This window comes from Canis aureus, chromosome 1 (assembly GCF_053574225.1).
Source record: "Canis aureus isolate CA01 chromosome 1, VMU_Caureus_v.1.0, whole genome shotgun sequence".
NCBI lineage: Eukaryota > Metazoa > Chordata > Mammalia > Carnivora > Canidae > Canis > Canis aureus.
Window position 1 is genome coordinate 61,314,018 of NC_135611.1, and position 17,917 is coordinate 61,331,934.

The window sequence follows — 17,917 nt, forward strand, 5'->3', positions numbered from 1 at the left end:
TACAGAATTCTAGGTTGACTGGGCTTTCCCCTTTTGGCACACAAAAGATGTTCTATTCTCTTCTGGCCTCCATAGTTTCCAATGAGACATCAGCAAACTTTTCTGCTGTTCCCCTGTATGTGTGATTTTATATGGCTTCTTTCATGATTCTTTTCTTTATCTTTAGGTTTCAGCAGTTTTTATGTCTATAATGAGCTTTGCTGCAGTTTCCTTTGTATTTGCATTCTTTGCATAGTCTTCTTTGAGATTCACTAAGTTTCTTCATCTATAAATTTACATTTTCCAAGATATTTGGAAATTTAGCTTTTGTTCAATATCTTTCTGTCCCATTCTCTTTCTCTTCTATTTCTGATATACTAATTGAACATATTAAAGCTTTTGATAAAGGTCTCACAAATCATAGAGGTACTCTCTAGTTTTTCTCTCTGCTCTTCAGATTATATAATTTCTACTGATCTATCTCAAGTTCATGACTTGTTGTTCTGTCATATTTAAATATTCTGTTAAGCTCGTCTAGAAAATTATTTCAGATAAAGTGTTTAGTTCTAGAATTTCTATCTAGTTCTTTTATGCGGTTTCTATTTCTCTACTACAACTTCCAATTTGTTCATTCATTACAAGCATATTTTCCTTTGCATTCTAGTTATAAAAACTCCTTCAAAATTCTTATAGATTATTCCAATTTCATCATTTCAATCTCATCTAATAGTTGCCTTTTTCTGTTCAAATCACATCTTATTCTTCATATGTCTAGTAATTATGGATTATGTCCAATATATTGTAAAAGATATCATCCCCAATGCTGACTTTAATAGCTAACATGTCAAATTCAAACTCTAAACTCTGACCTCTGTGGTAAAGAGCATCTGACATTTGTTCAGTCCAAGTTCAGGGGAGGGTCTTATATTGGCATAGTGTACACAAAGAGTTTAAGTGTCCCCTAAGTACATCTTTTCAGAGATCTTCTTCCATCTTCCAGCTCCTGTGTAGCCCTGAAACTTTTCTGCTTTTTCAATGTTGTTAGAGTATGGGTATTTGTCTGTGGAGCACCAACTGGTACTTGCCCTCAGGCAAAAGTCTGTTAAATCCAGAATCTCAAGCAATACCAATCTTCGTATGCATTACTGACTCCCTTCCATTTTTTGGTCTCTTTCTAGCCATTCCAGTGTTTTTAACAAGTTGGTTTTATAAGTGTTTTTCCAGAGTTTGTGTTTTTTACTGGAGGGAACTAGTCTACCATCATAAAAAAGCAGAATTTCATTTTTTTAAGATTTTATAACATCCTTTGAAACTATCCAAGGCTGCCATAAAGCCAAAGTCAGGAATCACTGTATCATTTAACTTTAGTGAAATTTGGGAAATATGTCAAATACATAAAAGCCACTGAGTTATAATAAAGTACTTAAAGAAGTACTTCGGAATTTTTCTTTCTTTGGCACATTACTCTAAATGATAGCATCTTATCTCTGCCCACTGCTCCTCAAATAATCCTGATAACTTTTTTTTTAAAGATTTTATTTATTTATTCATAGAGACAGAGAGAGAGGCAGAGACACAGGCAGAGGGAGAAGCAGCCATCATACAGAGAGCCTGATGTGGAACTCGATCCAGGGTCTCCAGGATCACGCCCTGGGCTGCAGGTGGCGCTAAACCGCTGCGCCACTGGAGCTGCCCATCCTGATAATTTTATACTAAATTTAAATCCAAGGGCAAAAAGCTTCTATATATATATATATATATATATATATATATATTTTTTTTTTTTTTTTTTTTTCCCCACTTTGGTCCCCTGGCTTTTGATTTAGAGTTTTGGCGGGGGGAGGGATGTTTTTTCATAGTAAGTCTACTGTGTGTTACTCTATATTAAGAGAAAAATTACAGTAAAAGTATTGTGAAAGGAAAATATTCTTGCAAAATGCAATTCTCATGGAACACTGGTAGTGCTGGCCACTTGTTTTGGAAAAATAAAAAATGTAGAAATGAAATAAAGGAGAGAAGAGAAACTTAGGAAAAGCTGCTGGTTGCAACTATATACAGATAAAGTCTGGATGAAGTAATTTTTTTTTTAATTTTATTTATTTATTTTTAAGATTTTATTTCTTTATTCATGAGAGACACAGAGTGAGAGGCAAGAGACATAGGCAGAGGGAGAAGCAGGCTCCCCATAGGGAGCACAATGTGGGACTTGATCCAGGATCCCAGGATCATGCCCTGATCCAAAGACAGACGCTCAACTGCTGAGCCACCCAGGCGCCCCTGCATGAATTTCTGAGAGAGATACTCAAATCATTCCTTACCTTCTGACAGCTCCGGTCAATAGGATCCACTGGAGTAGATCTGGGATGAGTTACTCTAACATCATCTCTTCCACATTCCAGATTGGCCCATAGTTCAGTTATAAGTGCATTAATAAATCCTAAGGAGAATTATTTTACATCATATTTACAGTATACTTTTTCTGGGGATTATGGAAGAGACATAATTATCCCTCTGACAAAATTAGTCCACAGTGACAAAAGACACATACTTATTATATCTTGTGTAAGAAATAACCTCTAACCTTGATAGAAATTATATCTCCTGTGGTTCATTATTCCTTCATGATACCTCCCTGTCATAAAACTGTATGATTAAATTCTAAGACACTATTTCCCTGGAGAACTGAATTCTGAGTCTTAGTATTTATCCCCTGGCCAACAACTTCTGAGTATGTTTTTCTGGGAAAAAAAAAAAAAAAAAAGTTTACATTTTACTCTGCAAATGGGCCAACAATGAAAGGCAGCTGAAAGGTGGTATATATGTGCATGCATGTGTGTGCTTGTGTGTGTGTGCATGTGTAGGAGATATCAGGAAGGAGGGTATGCACTTAAAGAGTGTGTGTTCCTTATTCTAATATAACTTTTTTTATAATTCTTAAGACAATTCATTTCACACAACTTTTGGCTCAATACAGTTTAAATTCTCGTGAGTCAGATACTATATATCTAAATGAAAATGATTATTAAGGCTGACCATTATATTCTTTTATGAAGATTCAAATTACATTTTTAAAAAAGTATAAAACAGAACATCTAATCATAAAATCAGTAAGTTCATAATAACAGTAGAGCAGAAAGGTTTCTCTGGTGTAAGAGAAAAAATGCAGGCTTTGAAATCAAGAATATCAGGGTTAAAATTATAAACCTGCCAGCTCAGTAGTTATATGTCCTTATACAAATCCCTTGACTTCTTAGAGCACCAGTTCCCCCTTTTGAAAACTGAAATAGTACTATATTCAAGGGTTGCCATGAAGTATAAATGGGATGATATATGTAAAGTTACTAATATAGTACCCTAAGATATCATAGGAACTCAAGCAGTGTTGGTCTTCCTTCCATTGTCTATAAAAATATTGCATTTAATCCTCTCATGAGAAACTTGATACTATGAGGCTTTGAAGTTTAATGACTTGACCAACAAGTAAATCTGAGATTAAATCTAATCTCCAAATGCTTCCAATAATGTGCCCCTGAGTATGGCAATGTTAGATTTTATGCTAAAAAGAAAAAAAATAAGTGGTTCAGTTTAGGACAACTTCTGCTAAAGAAACATGTTTCATAATACAAGTACTCAAAATTAGTTTAGCCAAAAGGTTTTAAGATACATTATAGTAAAATATTTTCATTAAAGAGAGAATCAGTCTTGATCAGTGAAGTTACAATTCATCAACCCTAAGCTTTGAAAAACATAACCATAGCGTCTCTATTAGAGGTATGATTTGTCTCCGGTTCAGGGTTTAGATAACCTTAAGATATATTAAGTTAGCAATGTTTAAACTTCTTAAAAATCTAATCCATAGTAGATAATACACACTGACTGCAAAGACAGTGGTCAAAGCTAAGTGGTGAGAAGAAAGCATTCAAAAAGCAAAAGAGGAAGAAGAGAAATAAGGAAATGGTATGTATGTGTGTATAGTAACTATTGGGGTTGTAAATCTTGAAGTATATTCAGGTCACTAAAACTGAGCATTAAGAAATCCTGTAAGATTCAAAAAAAGAAAAAAAAAAAAAGAAAAAGAAAAAGAAATCCTAAAAGATTGAACTGTACTTAGAGGGTATCTTTTTGATTTATAAGATGAAGACAACTCCCTAAAGCATCACGTACGTCTCAGTTTATTTCATTATATTCCATTATTCTCAAAAAAGAGAACAAGGCTGTGTGTGTGTGTACACATATATTTTCAAGGGAAAAAAAATCCATTGCAATATCATGGAAAAGAAAAGATAAAGGAAATCCCATAACTTTCCCTTACTTACCTAAGGCCTAACTTTGGAAAAAGAACTTTGGAGTAAATCTGAGAGCTGGTTGTGCCAGTTAAATTTTCTATTGGTTTGCTCATTTTATTTAAAATTATTAGAATTCTAATTAAAAGGAAAAACTTACCTGAACTTTGTAGTGCTATTGCACCTGCTGCTGTTGAGGCCACTTGGGTTACCAAAACTCCATAGCCAAACTTTTTATGCCTGCTGATCTAGCAACATAAGTAAAGAAGGAACAATGAAAAGCAGGAAAATATAAAGTGCTAATATTTCATTTACATGTTACATGTAGAGTTACTGATTCTTCCTATCAGAATACTAAACATTCTTTCAGGTAAAGATAATGAGCAGCAAAACAAACTCAGACACTCTACCAATGAGTTAATATTTTTGACTATCTTATTTCAGATACAGGTTCTGGCCCCAGCCTTAAAATTAAGTATTTTTTTACCTCGAACAAGTCACTTCTCTTTTTAGATCTAAGTCTCTTCATACATAATAGAAGGAACTTTGACCAGATGAAGATTAACATGCCTTCCAACTTTAAATTCTATTTTTTTTATTCCTTAGGTTAGTTCTTCAATAAAAAATTTCCTCATTAATAAATCTGTATCGATTGCCAGTTGAACTATACTTGTAAATAATAAAAAACTTGAAAAAATAGTATCTTCTCAATGGTAATTATTTTTAGAGGAAATGTGGTATTTTTTCCCTAAGGTAATTATATATATATATTACACACACACACAGAGAGAATCTTCTCATTAACACAGAGGTTTCTAAACAGTGTTGTAGAAGACCTTGGATAATTTATTATGTCACAAAGATTCATGGCAAAGTACAGATATATCACTCTTGGCAGAAAACAATATGGAAATAATAGACATAACGGGATCCCTGGGTGGCGCAGCGGTTTGGCGCCTGCCTTTGGCCCAGGGCGCGATCCTGGAGACCCGGGATCGAATCCCACGTCAGGCTCCCGGTGCATGGAGCCTGCTTCTCCCTCTGCCTGTGTCTCTGCCTCTCTCTCTCTCTCTGTGACTATCATGAATAAATAAATAAAATCTTTAAAAAAATTTAAAAAAAAAAAAAAAAAAAAACCTCCTCCTTTTCAGATCTTAGTTATGACCAGGCTGGCTAATAAAATGGTTGACTTCTAAACAAAGCTAAGTAGCCATTTACAATTTATATTTTTTCAACATTTTGTTAAAAGGATCTGTTTTGATCAAATTTTTTTGATCAAATTTTTAAAATATAAACTGTACATTCAGTTTTGAGGGCAAAAAAAGTAAAAAGTAACTAAAAGACCATGAGAAAGAATTAGATTTCTTCAATTTTCTGCTATTAATGTCTTCATAAGTTTGCCTTCCTTTTCCAATTTTATTACTCGTATCTTCCACCTTCCTTAATTTACCAACATCAGTTCTGTAGTTAGATGACACAGGGGTCCAGAAATATGAATGTCATTTTCCCACTTGCCCTCCTCCATAATAATTGAGAAAACACAGTATTCATCAGTCATCCCCATTGACCCAGCTGATTTAAATACTAGCAGCCAAGGGGCCTCACAAATTCACAGTAAGTACTGAAAAGGAAGAGGCAAAGAAAAACTTCAGAGTAACTTCTCTGAAGAGAAGAGATGCTTTACTAAAGGGAGACTTAGCCTTCATTAACACTGTTAAAGACAAATCTGAGCTTTAGTCTTACTGCTTTCAGTAACTAGGTGTGTGAGCATTCACAGATCACTTAACAAGCTGGGGTCTCTACTTTCTCTTCAGCAAAATAAAGGAAATGGCCTACTGGTTTTCTTACAAGATACCAGAGAATCTAAATTTTCAAAAAATGTCCTGAATAGCATAAAGCACCATTAAAGTATTGTATAATATTATAAGGTTGTGAGTTACTGAGATTTAGGGAACAGAATCTTCTATTATAATCACCAGGCTGGTATAAAGGAAGACTAGATTTTTGTTTACATTCATAAATGTTAAAACAATGGTATCTACTCCTTGGTATATCAACACAATATTAAAAGTTGTGTAAGCATTGTCTCGAGCATTTGATGAGAAAAAAAAATTTCTTTGAATTGCTTGAATATTTTCAAATATGTAAAAAAAAATAAAAATAAAAACACAAATGGTTAACTAAGGACTCAAGGAGATTCAAACTCACCAGCAGAGAAATTCAAATTAAAATGACAAATTCATTTATGTAAACTTAAAACCCCTGAGAAACTTCAATATTTAGTATAGTCCGAATGTTCGTGTCCCCTCAAAACTCACATGTTGGAATCCTGACCGCCAAAGGTGATGTAGTGAGTGGGACTTTGATTAGATCATGAGGTGGAGAGTCCTCATGAACCGGATCAGTACTCTTACAAAAAGATCCCAGAGAGCTCCCTAACTCTTATCCATGTGAGGACAGGAAACATCTATGACCAGAAGAGGGACCTCACCTGACCACTCTGGCATCTTGATCATGGACTTCCAGCCTCCAGAACTGTGAGCAATAAATTTCTGCTGTTTATAAACCACTCAATTTATGGAATTTTAACAGCCCAAATAGGCGAATACAATATTCAACAAGAAATATACATGCCCAGGGATATTACACATATTAAACACATTAGTATGGAAGCCTGGAGTAGAGGGTGCAGGTAGGGTAAAATGGAACTGTGAGTCAGAAATGACATCGGAATAAAATTAATCAAGACAGACATCTTACATGGACAGATAAGGACAGTATGCCATAAACTGAGGCATGTAAATAAGTTCTCTATACTTGAGGTCCATTTAAATCAGAACAATAAAAACACATCTGCACATACAAACCTAATTATCATAAATCCATGAACTAATGTTCATATGTTTTTTTTGTGAAGAGATGGTTGGAGCCCTCCCGCATACACTACTTACTCTTCACAGCCAAAAACTCTCAGTTATTCACAGGGTTAGGTAAAAGTAGGAAATTAGAACTGAAGAACAAATAAAATGGTGTTTACAACCTGATAACCTGGTAACATCAATATACAACAGCTGCCAGAAACAAAGAAGACACGTTTAAAAGCATACATATGATCCTATAAAGCCAAGTTCAGAGATGTTTATACTATCACAGCAAAAAGCTGAATACACTTCACTGAACTTCTGAGAAAAGGCTAAATTATACTGTACGTTTTACTTAATAGTATTAGTAAAATCCCTCGGCAAGTAGGTTTTTTAAATGTGAGGACTAAATTCTTATTAACATTTACACCCGATGAGGTTTCTCCCCTTCCTGAAATTCCACCCAGTTTTAGTATAACCAGATGTTTCTTATACTTATAACACATCTGGATGGTTAACTATATTTTTCAATTCCATCTGGTTACTTCCCATCCTGTAAATATATCCATAGATAGCAACATCAACTCTAACGCTTTCCTGAAAAAATATCAAGTTAAATATTACAATGCTATATGGCTTTTTAATTGAAGTTTAATAACCTCTTCACACAGAGAAGACAGAATAATGTTCTTTATAGCTTTTACAGCAACAAAAATTCTTTTTGCCTGCGGCAGATGGTAACTCATACCTGTAATTTTTTTGCATATCGGTTGAACATAAATGTCACACATTCGTTGATGGCACCTGTTCTTTGAAGAAATAGTAGTCCTTTGGGAGTGGCAGCAAAATTTAGTAAATCATCTAACAAATTCTCTTCCCAAGCCATACTGAAACAGGTAAAAGAAAAGTATTCATTCCTTTATTACACTCAAAACTGAAAAGAAAATATTACAGCTTAATACTGGTGATAAACTTATAGAGGACACACTGATTGCAAAATATTCAGTTTAAAAAATAAGATTAAAAGTATCGTTTCCTTGATAGTGAGTTTTTATTATTATATTTTCTATCTCAGTAAGTTTCTTTCACTTTAATCAAATATGAACTACAGGTATCAGCATTTTTTATTACATCTAGGTTCTCTCATCTGTGCCTTAATTTCATTCTCTTCTCCTACTATAATTCTGCTGGGCCTGGCGTCTCCAAGCCCCAACTCTCCATTATTTCTATACTTTCTTTTCACTACAGAGTATTTATCTTCCAACATTCTAAAGTATATCAGGCACAATATCTTTATTTTCATAGGTTTTTAATTTCACTTTTGGAGAATGATATTTCTTTCCTCAAAACACTTTTTTAAAGGAAGGCCAGTAATATTCTCCAGAGAAAAAATCTGAAACATTCAGAAGACACAGTTAATAGGAAAGTCAGAGCTAGAAATATGGAATCATATGTAGATAAGCAGTTCATTCAGAAGTACCAAAAGGAGAAAATGTACTACCCAACTGGATGCTCCTGTCTGGAAAGAAACTTTAGATATAAAATTATGCCAAAAATCAATATCTACACATATAGTGAAACTGTGAATATGTAGAAGTGTGCATTTTCTCCCTAAGGAAGTCACAGAAATCTGTTTTGGAAATGATTGTAAAGAAATTTGAAATCCAGGACTTTTCTGGATCAAAAAAAGAACTATTAGTACGGGTTTTGACAAATATATCCCTATATACCAATCACAAAGCAATGGCCAAAGATATAACCATGTTTAAATAACAAATTCTACCATAGACAGAGAACAGAAACACAAAGAAATGGGCTCTACTTTTAAGGCAAATGCAGGCAATGAAACCAAATTTAGTTCCAGTAGGGTACAAATGACTAACAAAATTACATATGAGACACAAAACCAGTGCTAGGCTCACTGCTTAAGACCTAGGTCTTAGCAAGACTAATAAAAATAATATACATTTAGCTGAATTAAAATAAAATTTATATATTAAAAAAATTACACTTAACAAAATACTTATATATGTATAACACAGTCTCTAAAAGTAGGGCTTTGACAAGCCACAAGGCTAGGGGAACAGGAAGACACAGATCCTCATTTCTTGAAATGAGTACATTATCAATTTATTTTCTAGTTCTTCAGTTCTATCTGTGATGATATCTACATCATTACTGACAGGAGCCTCAAAATGCCAAGATGATATTTATTTAAAACACAACCATAAAAGAGAAAAACAATAAAACTGAGCAGGGAGAAATGAACATAAAAACATAAATAGGGAGAAACAGTAAGGGAAGAGTGAGAAAAGTAGGGAAAGAAGCAAACAAAAAGACTCTCAAAAATGAACTCCCAAACTTTAAAAGATATCTAAGTTAAGAGCTAGCAGAATCAACACTTATCAAATCAATCTATTCCAGCTGAAATAATTTCCAGAATTAATGACTAAAATAAATTTATGATATTCAAAGGAAGATTTTTAAAATTTTTCTATTAAAACTGAAGTAAAAAAGCAAAAGGGAAATAAAAACAGGTACTTTTTTTTAAAAGAAACACTGGAAATTTGGAAATAAAGAAACACAGTCAATTAAACACAAAGAATTACTGGATAGAAGAAAGGTAAAAAAAATAAATGTTTAACAAATGAGATATGGAGCACAGACTGAAAAGTCTCAAAATATATCAAATAAAAGCAGTAAAAGAGAATGAAAGGAATATTTAAAAAGATAATAAGAATTTTCTAGATTTACGGAAAGATATCACAGCTAAATTATAAGCTGTGAGAAAGGATATGACCTATAAGAGAAAGGTGATTATACTAACAGATTTGTCAGTTACTGTTTATTCCAGAAGAAAATGGAATAATAGCTTCAAACACTAATGAGAAATAATTATCTAGCAAAACTTTTATCCCCAGATAAACTATCAACTACTACTTGTGATAAGTGAAACTGTCAACAACCACTGAGCCTGGGTGACTCAGTCCGTTAAGCACCGGACTCTTGTTTTCAGCTAGGGTCATGTCAGGGTCATGGGATAAAGCCCTGCATTGGACTCTGCTCAACATAAGTTGGCTTGGGCTCCCTCTCTCCCTCTCCCTCTGTCTTCTCTCTCTCTCTCTCAATAAAATCTTTAAAAAAAAAGAGGGGGGGAGGGTGAGATAGAGGGTGGGGAAGTGGATGGAGAGAAAGAACAAATACCACATTGAAGGGTGGGTTTGTGGGCTGGGGGAAAAATAGTCATTTTCAGATATAGAGGGAATATCAGTTAAATGCTCTTCAAACCCTTAAAAAACAAAGGAATACTATTTGGAAACTTAAAAATATACTTTATCGGGGGCGGGTGAGACTATGAGAAAGAATGGACTATAAGTTTTAACAAATGGCAAAAATAATAAATGTCTACAAATTTAATAACTGACTGAAAAGAAAAATTAGGTCCTTCCAATAAAGAACATAAAATAAGGTTTTTCAAGCAAAGACAGATTTGGGGTTTAAATGACCCTATAATACATCACAAATCTCAACCAACATAAAAGGATATATATAATGCAATCCAGATTCTCTAAAAATATAAATTAATTATAAGTCAACAGTTTTGTAAAAAAGATAATAGCAAAAATAACTGTTTTAAATGAGTGTATTGCAAATACTTCATGGATTAAAGAGTAAAATCCAAATAGGAAGCTCTTAAAATATTTAAGAGCTTAATATGAAAGTGCTACATATCAAAATATATTAAAATTAGTATGGCTGCTATAGTTTGCTTCTCTCAATATCCATTCTCATCCCCCCCACCTTTTTTTTAAGATTTTATTTACTTATGCATAAAAGACAGAGAGAGAGAGTGAGAGGCAGAGCCACAGGCAGAGGGAGAAGCAGACTCCACGCAGGGAGCCCGACGTGGGACTCGATCCCAGGGCTCCAGGATCCCACCCCGGGCTGAAGGCGGCACTAAACCGCTGAGCCACCGGGGCTGCCCTCATTCCCCTTTTCATTTACTTTCTTATACTACAGAAGCTAGGGAAGGAGAAATGATGAAAAGGAGAGAGAGAAAGATGAAAAGAGCATTAGCAAATCTAAAACCTGGTCTTTGCATAAACTAACGCAAATAAGTAGCTAAATAGGGAAAAGGGCCAAAAAAAAATACTAAGACACAAAAAATAATTATAAGTAAAGAATTTTTAATCATAAAGAATATTTTGAACACATTAACAAAAAAATGTTTAGATTGAAAAATGTAGTCTTTTTAGAAAATATAACCAAGTCTCTCAAACACAAATAAAAAACCTGAATAACCATTAGCCACTGGGACACCTGGGTGGCTCAGTGGTTGAGTGTCTGCTTTGGCTCAGGGCATAATCCCAGAGTCCCAGGATCAAGTCCCACACATGGGGGCTCCCTGCATGGAACCTGCTTCTCCCTCTGTCTGTGTCTCTGCCTCTCTCTCTGTGTGCATCTCTCATGAATAAATAAATAAAATCTTAAAAAAAAAAAAAATTAGCCATTAAAGAAAGTGCATTTTAAAGTCTACCTTGATTCCCATCCCCCAAAATAAAACAACACTGGCAAAAAAACTTACAGGTTGCATCCCACAATTCTGAAAAATTATACAGAATTGACATAATTTAGTTTATCTTCTCTGCCATGATCTTAGCATTTAATTGTTTCAATTATAGAAAAGACACTGTTTCAAAATGGAAAATCCAAGCCATTAAATTTGTTTATTGGTGCTGGGATAAGGGTATTGGCAACAAGTACACAGTTTTGTTAGCTTATGAGAACTGGTCAAAGACTCCTCCTGACCCCCAACTTTACCCTCTAGTTTTCTAAAGGCCTCTTGATGATTGGTTGGGGCAGATTGGGCACATTGTTTTCCCTCTGATTATATTCTTCTCTTTGGTCACCCTAATGATGATCCCACATGGTTTGTCATCACTATTAATCAACCAAACCAGCATGGTAGAAATTTCAGATGGGGCTACAATTTTAGGTCTAGATTTAAAAGACACCAAACCCCTATGATGACTACATAAAAACTTCTATCTTCTCTGTAGTATAGTAAAGCATCAATAAATGGAAGGCGGGAATTTTTAACATATGCTATCAGAAAATAAAAGCTCAAAATACCTAACATTAGTCTATCAGAGGCTCAAAAATATTAATTTTAGCAACCTAATTTTACCTTTATCATTTCAGTCTTAGTCTTACTATTGGCGTCATTATTTAGAAACTAGTGTCTAGAGGTAGGAGAAGTGTTATTAATTTATTCACTTATTCAAGAAAGGTATCAGGAATGGGAGAAGATATTTGCAAATAATATATCTGATAAAGGGCTAGTGTTCAAAATAAGAATTTATACAACTCAACCCCCTCCCAAAATATTGCAATTAAAAAATGGGCATTAGATGACAAGACTAGACATAAAAGAAGACATACAAATGGACAACAGACACACGATGAGATGTTCAATATCAATCATCAAGGAAATGCATCTCAAAACCACAAGGGGATATCATCTCGCACCTGTCTTAATGGCTAAAATGAAAAACATAAGAAACAACAAGTATTGGCAAGGATGTGGAGAAAAAGGAATCCCTGTGCACTTTTGGTGCAAACTGGTGCCACTATGGAAAATGGTATGGAGGTTCCTCAAAAAATTAAGAACAGATCTACCATATGATCCAGTAATTCCACTGGAATAGTACTTAGCCACAAAAGAGAATGAAACCACACTCTTGGCATAACATGGATGGAGCTACAAAATATAATGCTTAAGTGAAATATGTCAGCTGGAAAAAGACAAATACCATGTAATTGCACACATATGTGGAATTTAAGAAACAAAACAAGAGCAACAAAAAATGACAATTCAAAAAGCAGACTCTTAATAAAAACAAATGGTTACCAGAGGGGAGGCAGGTGGGGTTACAGGTGAAATAAGTAAAGGGGTTTAAGAGTACACTTATCGCCATGAGCACTAAGAAACGTATGTATGTATGAAATTGTTGAATCACTATACTGTATACCTAAAAGTAATATAACACTCACTGTATGTTAATTATACTGGAATTAAAAAAAAAAAAAAGTAATCTCCTATGTACTGGCATTAAGATAGTCTAGTTAACTGACCCAGATGGTTTTACACTCAATTTTACCAAACTACAAAGGAACAAATAATGTCTATCTCATACCAACTTCTCAACACAGAAGAACAAAAGACATTCAGCTCTATGAGCTAATTTAATTTCAATGATGAAAATGAAATCAACAGTTCTGACTCTATATTATCAAAAACTCTATTAAATCTTTTGCTTCTAAGACATTACTATCATGCATTGAGGGAAACTCCTCTTTCCCCCAGAATCAAGATTCTACATGGAGCACATTCCCCAGTTTCACATTGCTTGCCCCTCCCCACCTACCACCTACTCACTTACTCCTCCTCTTGGAAGAAAGGACTCCAGAGACCTGAGGAAGACTTAAGCATGCCTGCCTAAGTAATGCCTCTCTCTTAGTCTACTTGTTTGTTATCCAGCTACCTGTAGGAAGCACACACTCTGCTTTCTTCTACTATGTAGTTAAGTTTGATCTTTGTAAACTCTGCCTTAGAGGGAAGCCTATGGCCATCCACTGCCAATTATGACAGGAGGGTAAATCTAATAAGAATTAGATTACTGAGAAATTACTGAGAGTAAGTGTATTAACTACATTAATCATGTTCCCTCTTCAAGCCTATTGACCATACTATTTCTTCCATCTGAAATAATGTTCAGTTTTTAGTCAGTTAACAACTGTTCTGTTTAACTTAGCTTAACAACTTCTTATGGAAAGATTTCCCCCACAAGTTGCTTTCCCAATGGACCCAGCATAGCCCCATCATATAAACTTAGCATACTATATTGCCACGTTGTATTTATTTGTATTCTAAACTACACAATAAGCTCTTAAGGCATACAGTTATCCTCAGAAGTCAAAGCACTTGGTCCAATATACAGCTGAATGAATTAGAAAATGAATGCATGCAAAATGAAAAACAACAAATCACAAAACACCTCAAAGAAAACAGATCTAGGGGTGCCTGGGTGGCTCAGCTGGTTAAGAGTCTTGGGATCCAGCCACCTCAGGGTCCCTGCTCAGCGGGAAGTCTGCTTCTCCCTCTGTTGCCCTCCCGTGTGCTCTGTCTCACTCTCAAATACATAAATAAAGTCTTAAAAAAAAAAGAAAAAAGAAAAAATATATCTAAAAATTACCTCAAAAATTGCAGAAATTGTCTCCCCTCCCTCCCCCCACACACACAAATGGTAATAGATTTAAATTCATGACAACTATCAGAAAAAAGTTACAGCTGATTTTTTAGAGGAGAATTAACTATTTGTTGAACTGTTACACTGTTAAGGAAATGAAAGGCTTTTTGTTGGACTTCTTTAAACCATGCCTACCTGAAATGTTGATATTTAAATTTTTCTTAAGAATATCCCTTAAAGTTCTATTATCTGCTTAGAGTATGCCAACAACTAAGAAGGGAATCCTGGTACAAAAATCACCAGATCTTAATTTTTTTTAAATATTGTTTTTCCCTTATTAATCTGATCCCATGTCCTATTGGTATTTGTGAAAACATATGGAGACATCTAAATTAAAAACTGTAAATACTGATTTAAATTATTTTCCAATGCCAAAATATAATTAAAATCCATTCCCACACATTTTGAAAAATCATAATTTAAATATAAATAGACTTCATTGGCATTTGAAAACACTTTATTACTACAGGAATTCCCTAGTTAGCTTTCCAAATTTAGTAGTTGATAATTCTCCACATTTTCGGAAACATTGCACAGATCCAATTTCTTAACCCAAAATGTAAACACAGGATAAAGCACATATAAAAAATAATGCTAGATTAAAGGTACAAGTGTGACATAATCTCTAACATCACCCCTAAATGTAATTTTTCTTAATCCTATATGTATACAGTTACCTTCCTGTATATTCTTTTTTCAGATTTTATTCCAATCCCAGTTAATTAACATTTGATATAATAGTTTCAGGAGTATTTTTGCTATACTATTCAATTACATTCTTATTTTTAAATTATTTCAGCAAATGTAGAGAAAAAGATAAGTTTAGTCCAACTGTGCTTACATGTTTTGGGATTCCTGGCTTATCGAAGAAACAGAATCTGAGCCTTTTACTGGAGTAGGAATTCTTTCTGATAGCAAACTTGTCTAAAATATAACAGATTACATTATTTTTTATTGATAGCATTATTCATAAGATCTCATGATACATTTTTACAGTTGATCCTTAATATGATTAAAATTAAATTACCTTCAAATTTTAAGTTATTTTGTTTTTAATTAAATATCACATAAAATATTTTATAAGGGAAGTATATAAGTATGGGGGAAAGGCTTATAAGTTCACTGATACATACTGACTACTGCTACAGTTTTTTTTTTTCTAATATCCATAACAAAACTCTAGCTGTCTGTAAAAATGCTTAGAAATAGCTTCGAAAGAACAAAGTCAGTTTATGCAAAGATAATCTATCTAAAGCCTCTCCTACCAGAAGAAAAGACTTTGAAGTGCTCAGTTTGTCCTAGAACTTTGTCCTGGTTGGAGATGAGGTGAAGTCATCCTGTACCAAATTAAAAAGCATTATGTTCCCTAGAGTACTGTGATGCTAAAAAAATCATATTTGCTCCAGTAAGAGAGTCTAACTGCATTACAACAGTGACTATCTTTGAAATAAAGATTTGCAGGGAGGATAAAAAGCTTGAAAATTCTTACCTTCTTCCATGCCTTTGCTATAGACTCATGCAAACTATAAGGAATTAACACCTGCAGGCCTTCACATGTACCATATATTTGACGACACACAGAAATAAAAGCTCCTTTAACCACAGGCAACATTTCCGATCCAGAAAAAATAGAGATATCTTCATCAAGAAGCTTTTTCGAAAACTGGGCAATTATATGAGCACCTGTAGGACTAAAACATGATAGACTGAAAGTGACTCCAAGGTTAAGAATCACAACCTCTTAAAGTACTACCAAAAAGTCTAGCCGTATCACAAACTTTGCATTTGCCTGGCTCCCCTTTAGTTCTCTAGCTTTTCTCTGACACGTCAATATTCCTGTTCCTGCACATGTACACATAAATAATGAGGGCACACTTTAACTATCCACATACTCCTCCATCCAATTGCAACAGTTACTAACATTTTGCCAGTCTTGTTTTACTGATTCTCTCACCTCCCCCTCTGCCCACCTATGTTGGAATATTATATACTAAATCCCAGATATCCTTCTGTCCACCTCTACTGGAATATTAAATGCTAAACCCCAGACATCATCTTACCTAGATGTATACTAGGTATAACTAACAAAAGTATAATTTTTAATATTATCTGATAATCCACCCATATCAAGATTCTCCACCATATCAAGGTGTTCCTTATAATAGATATGTATAAATCAAAATTCAAACAAGTTTCATAGAGTGCTTTAAGTTGTGATCATTTAGGCCCTCTCCTTTCTTTTTTACCCATGCCATTCTTTATGTGGATAATTGCTTCACCATGGTGTCATTTGTGTTCCTCTACTTCTCCATATTTCCTATAAATTGATAATTATATCTAGGGGCTTAAAGTTCAATTTATTTTTTCTTGACAAAATAACTTCATTGGTAGTTGCTGTTGTGTACCTTGTACTATATCATATCATTAGATACATATCTGGTTTTCCCAATTTTAATGGTGCTAAAAATCAACTGGTCAGATGGTATGAGCCTGAATTCTCCTGTGGGAAGTCCTCCCCCCATCAAGCCTTTTACTTAATGGTTTTAGCATCAATTCATCATAATCTCCTACATCAACTATTTTATTAGGAGTTTCCAAATGATGATTTTCTAGTTATTCTGCATTAACTAAAGTTTTTCTATGAAGAACTTTATCCTCAGTAACTTAATAGTTACATTAAAATACAGTTTGCGGGCAGCCTGGGTGGCTCACTGGTTTAGCGCCACCTTCAGCCCAGGGCGTGATCCTGGAGACCCGGGAAGGAGTCCCACATCGGGATCCCTGCATGGAGCCTGCTTCTCCTTCTGCCTGTGTCTCTGCCTCCCTCTCTCTCTCTCTCTCTGTGTGTGTGTGTGTGTCTGTCTGTCTGTCTCATGAATGAATAAATAAAATCATTAAAAAAATTTTTTGTTTAAAATACAGTTTGTACAGGGGCGCCTGGGCAGCACAGTAGGTTAAGTGTTCTATTCTTGGTTTCAGCTCAGGTCATGATCTCAGGGTCCGCAGATAGAGCCCCACATTGGGCTCCATGCTCAGCAGGGAGTCTGCTTGAGATTCTCTTTCTCTCTCCTGTCCCTCCCACTCATGCTCATGCTTGTACACTCTCTAATCAATAAATGTTTTTTTTTAATTGTTTGTATAGGAAATAGAAAAAAAAGAGTTTGAACATTTTTCATTAATTTGCAAAATGATGAGTTGGTATCCTCACAACCTTAGTGGATAATTGACAGGATTTTCTTTTTTAAATTTTAGTGTTTTTAAAGCCATTTTTGTATGCTTTATGCATGTCAATCATTAAAGTCATTTTTTAAAAAAGATTTTATTTATTTATTCATGAGACACTATGAGAGAGAGGCAGAGACATAGGCAGAGGGAGAAGCAGGCTCCCTGAAGACAGCCTGATGCGGGACTTGATCCCAGGACCTCAGGATCACAACCTGAGCCAAAGGCAGATACTCAAACACTGAGCCAGCCAAGTGCCCCT

General features: G+C 34.5%; 1 protein-coding gene across 7 annotated transcripts in view; it reads right to left on the minus strand.

Moving 5' to 3' along the window:
- Window positions 1–17,917, minus strand: part of TBC1D32 (TBC1 domain family member 32) — a 211,104-nt gene that overhangs the window by 127,588 nt on the left and 65,599 nt on the right. For all 7 annotated transcript variants that reach the window (XR_013381762.1, XR_013381757.1, XM_077901391.1 and 4 more), the window contains 5 exons: window positions 15,923–16,124; window positions 15,275–15,357; window positions 7,872–8,010; window positions 4,423–4,510; window positions 2,298–2,416 (listed from right to left, as the gene is read on the minus strand). Coding sequence is in view for 5 of the 7 variants with exons in the window: in XM_077901391.1 (XP_077757517.1) it covers window positions 2,298–2,416; window positions 4,423–4,510; window positions 7,872–8,010; window positions 15,275–15,357; window positions 15,923–16,124 (631 nt within the window). In the remaining 2 variants the exon portion in view is untranslated. The remainder of the gene's footprint in view (window positions 1–2,297; window positions 2,417–4,422; window positions 4,511–7,871; window positions 8,011–15,274; window positions 15,358–15,922; window positions 16,125–17,917) is intronic.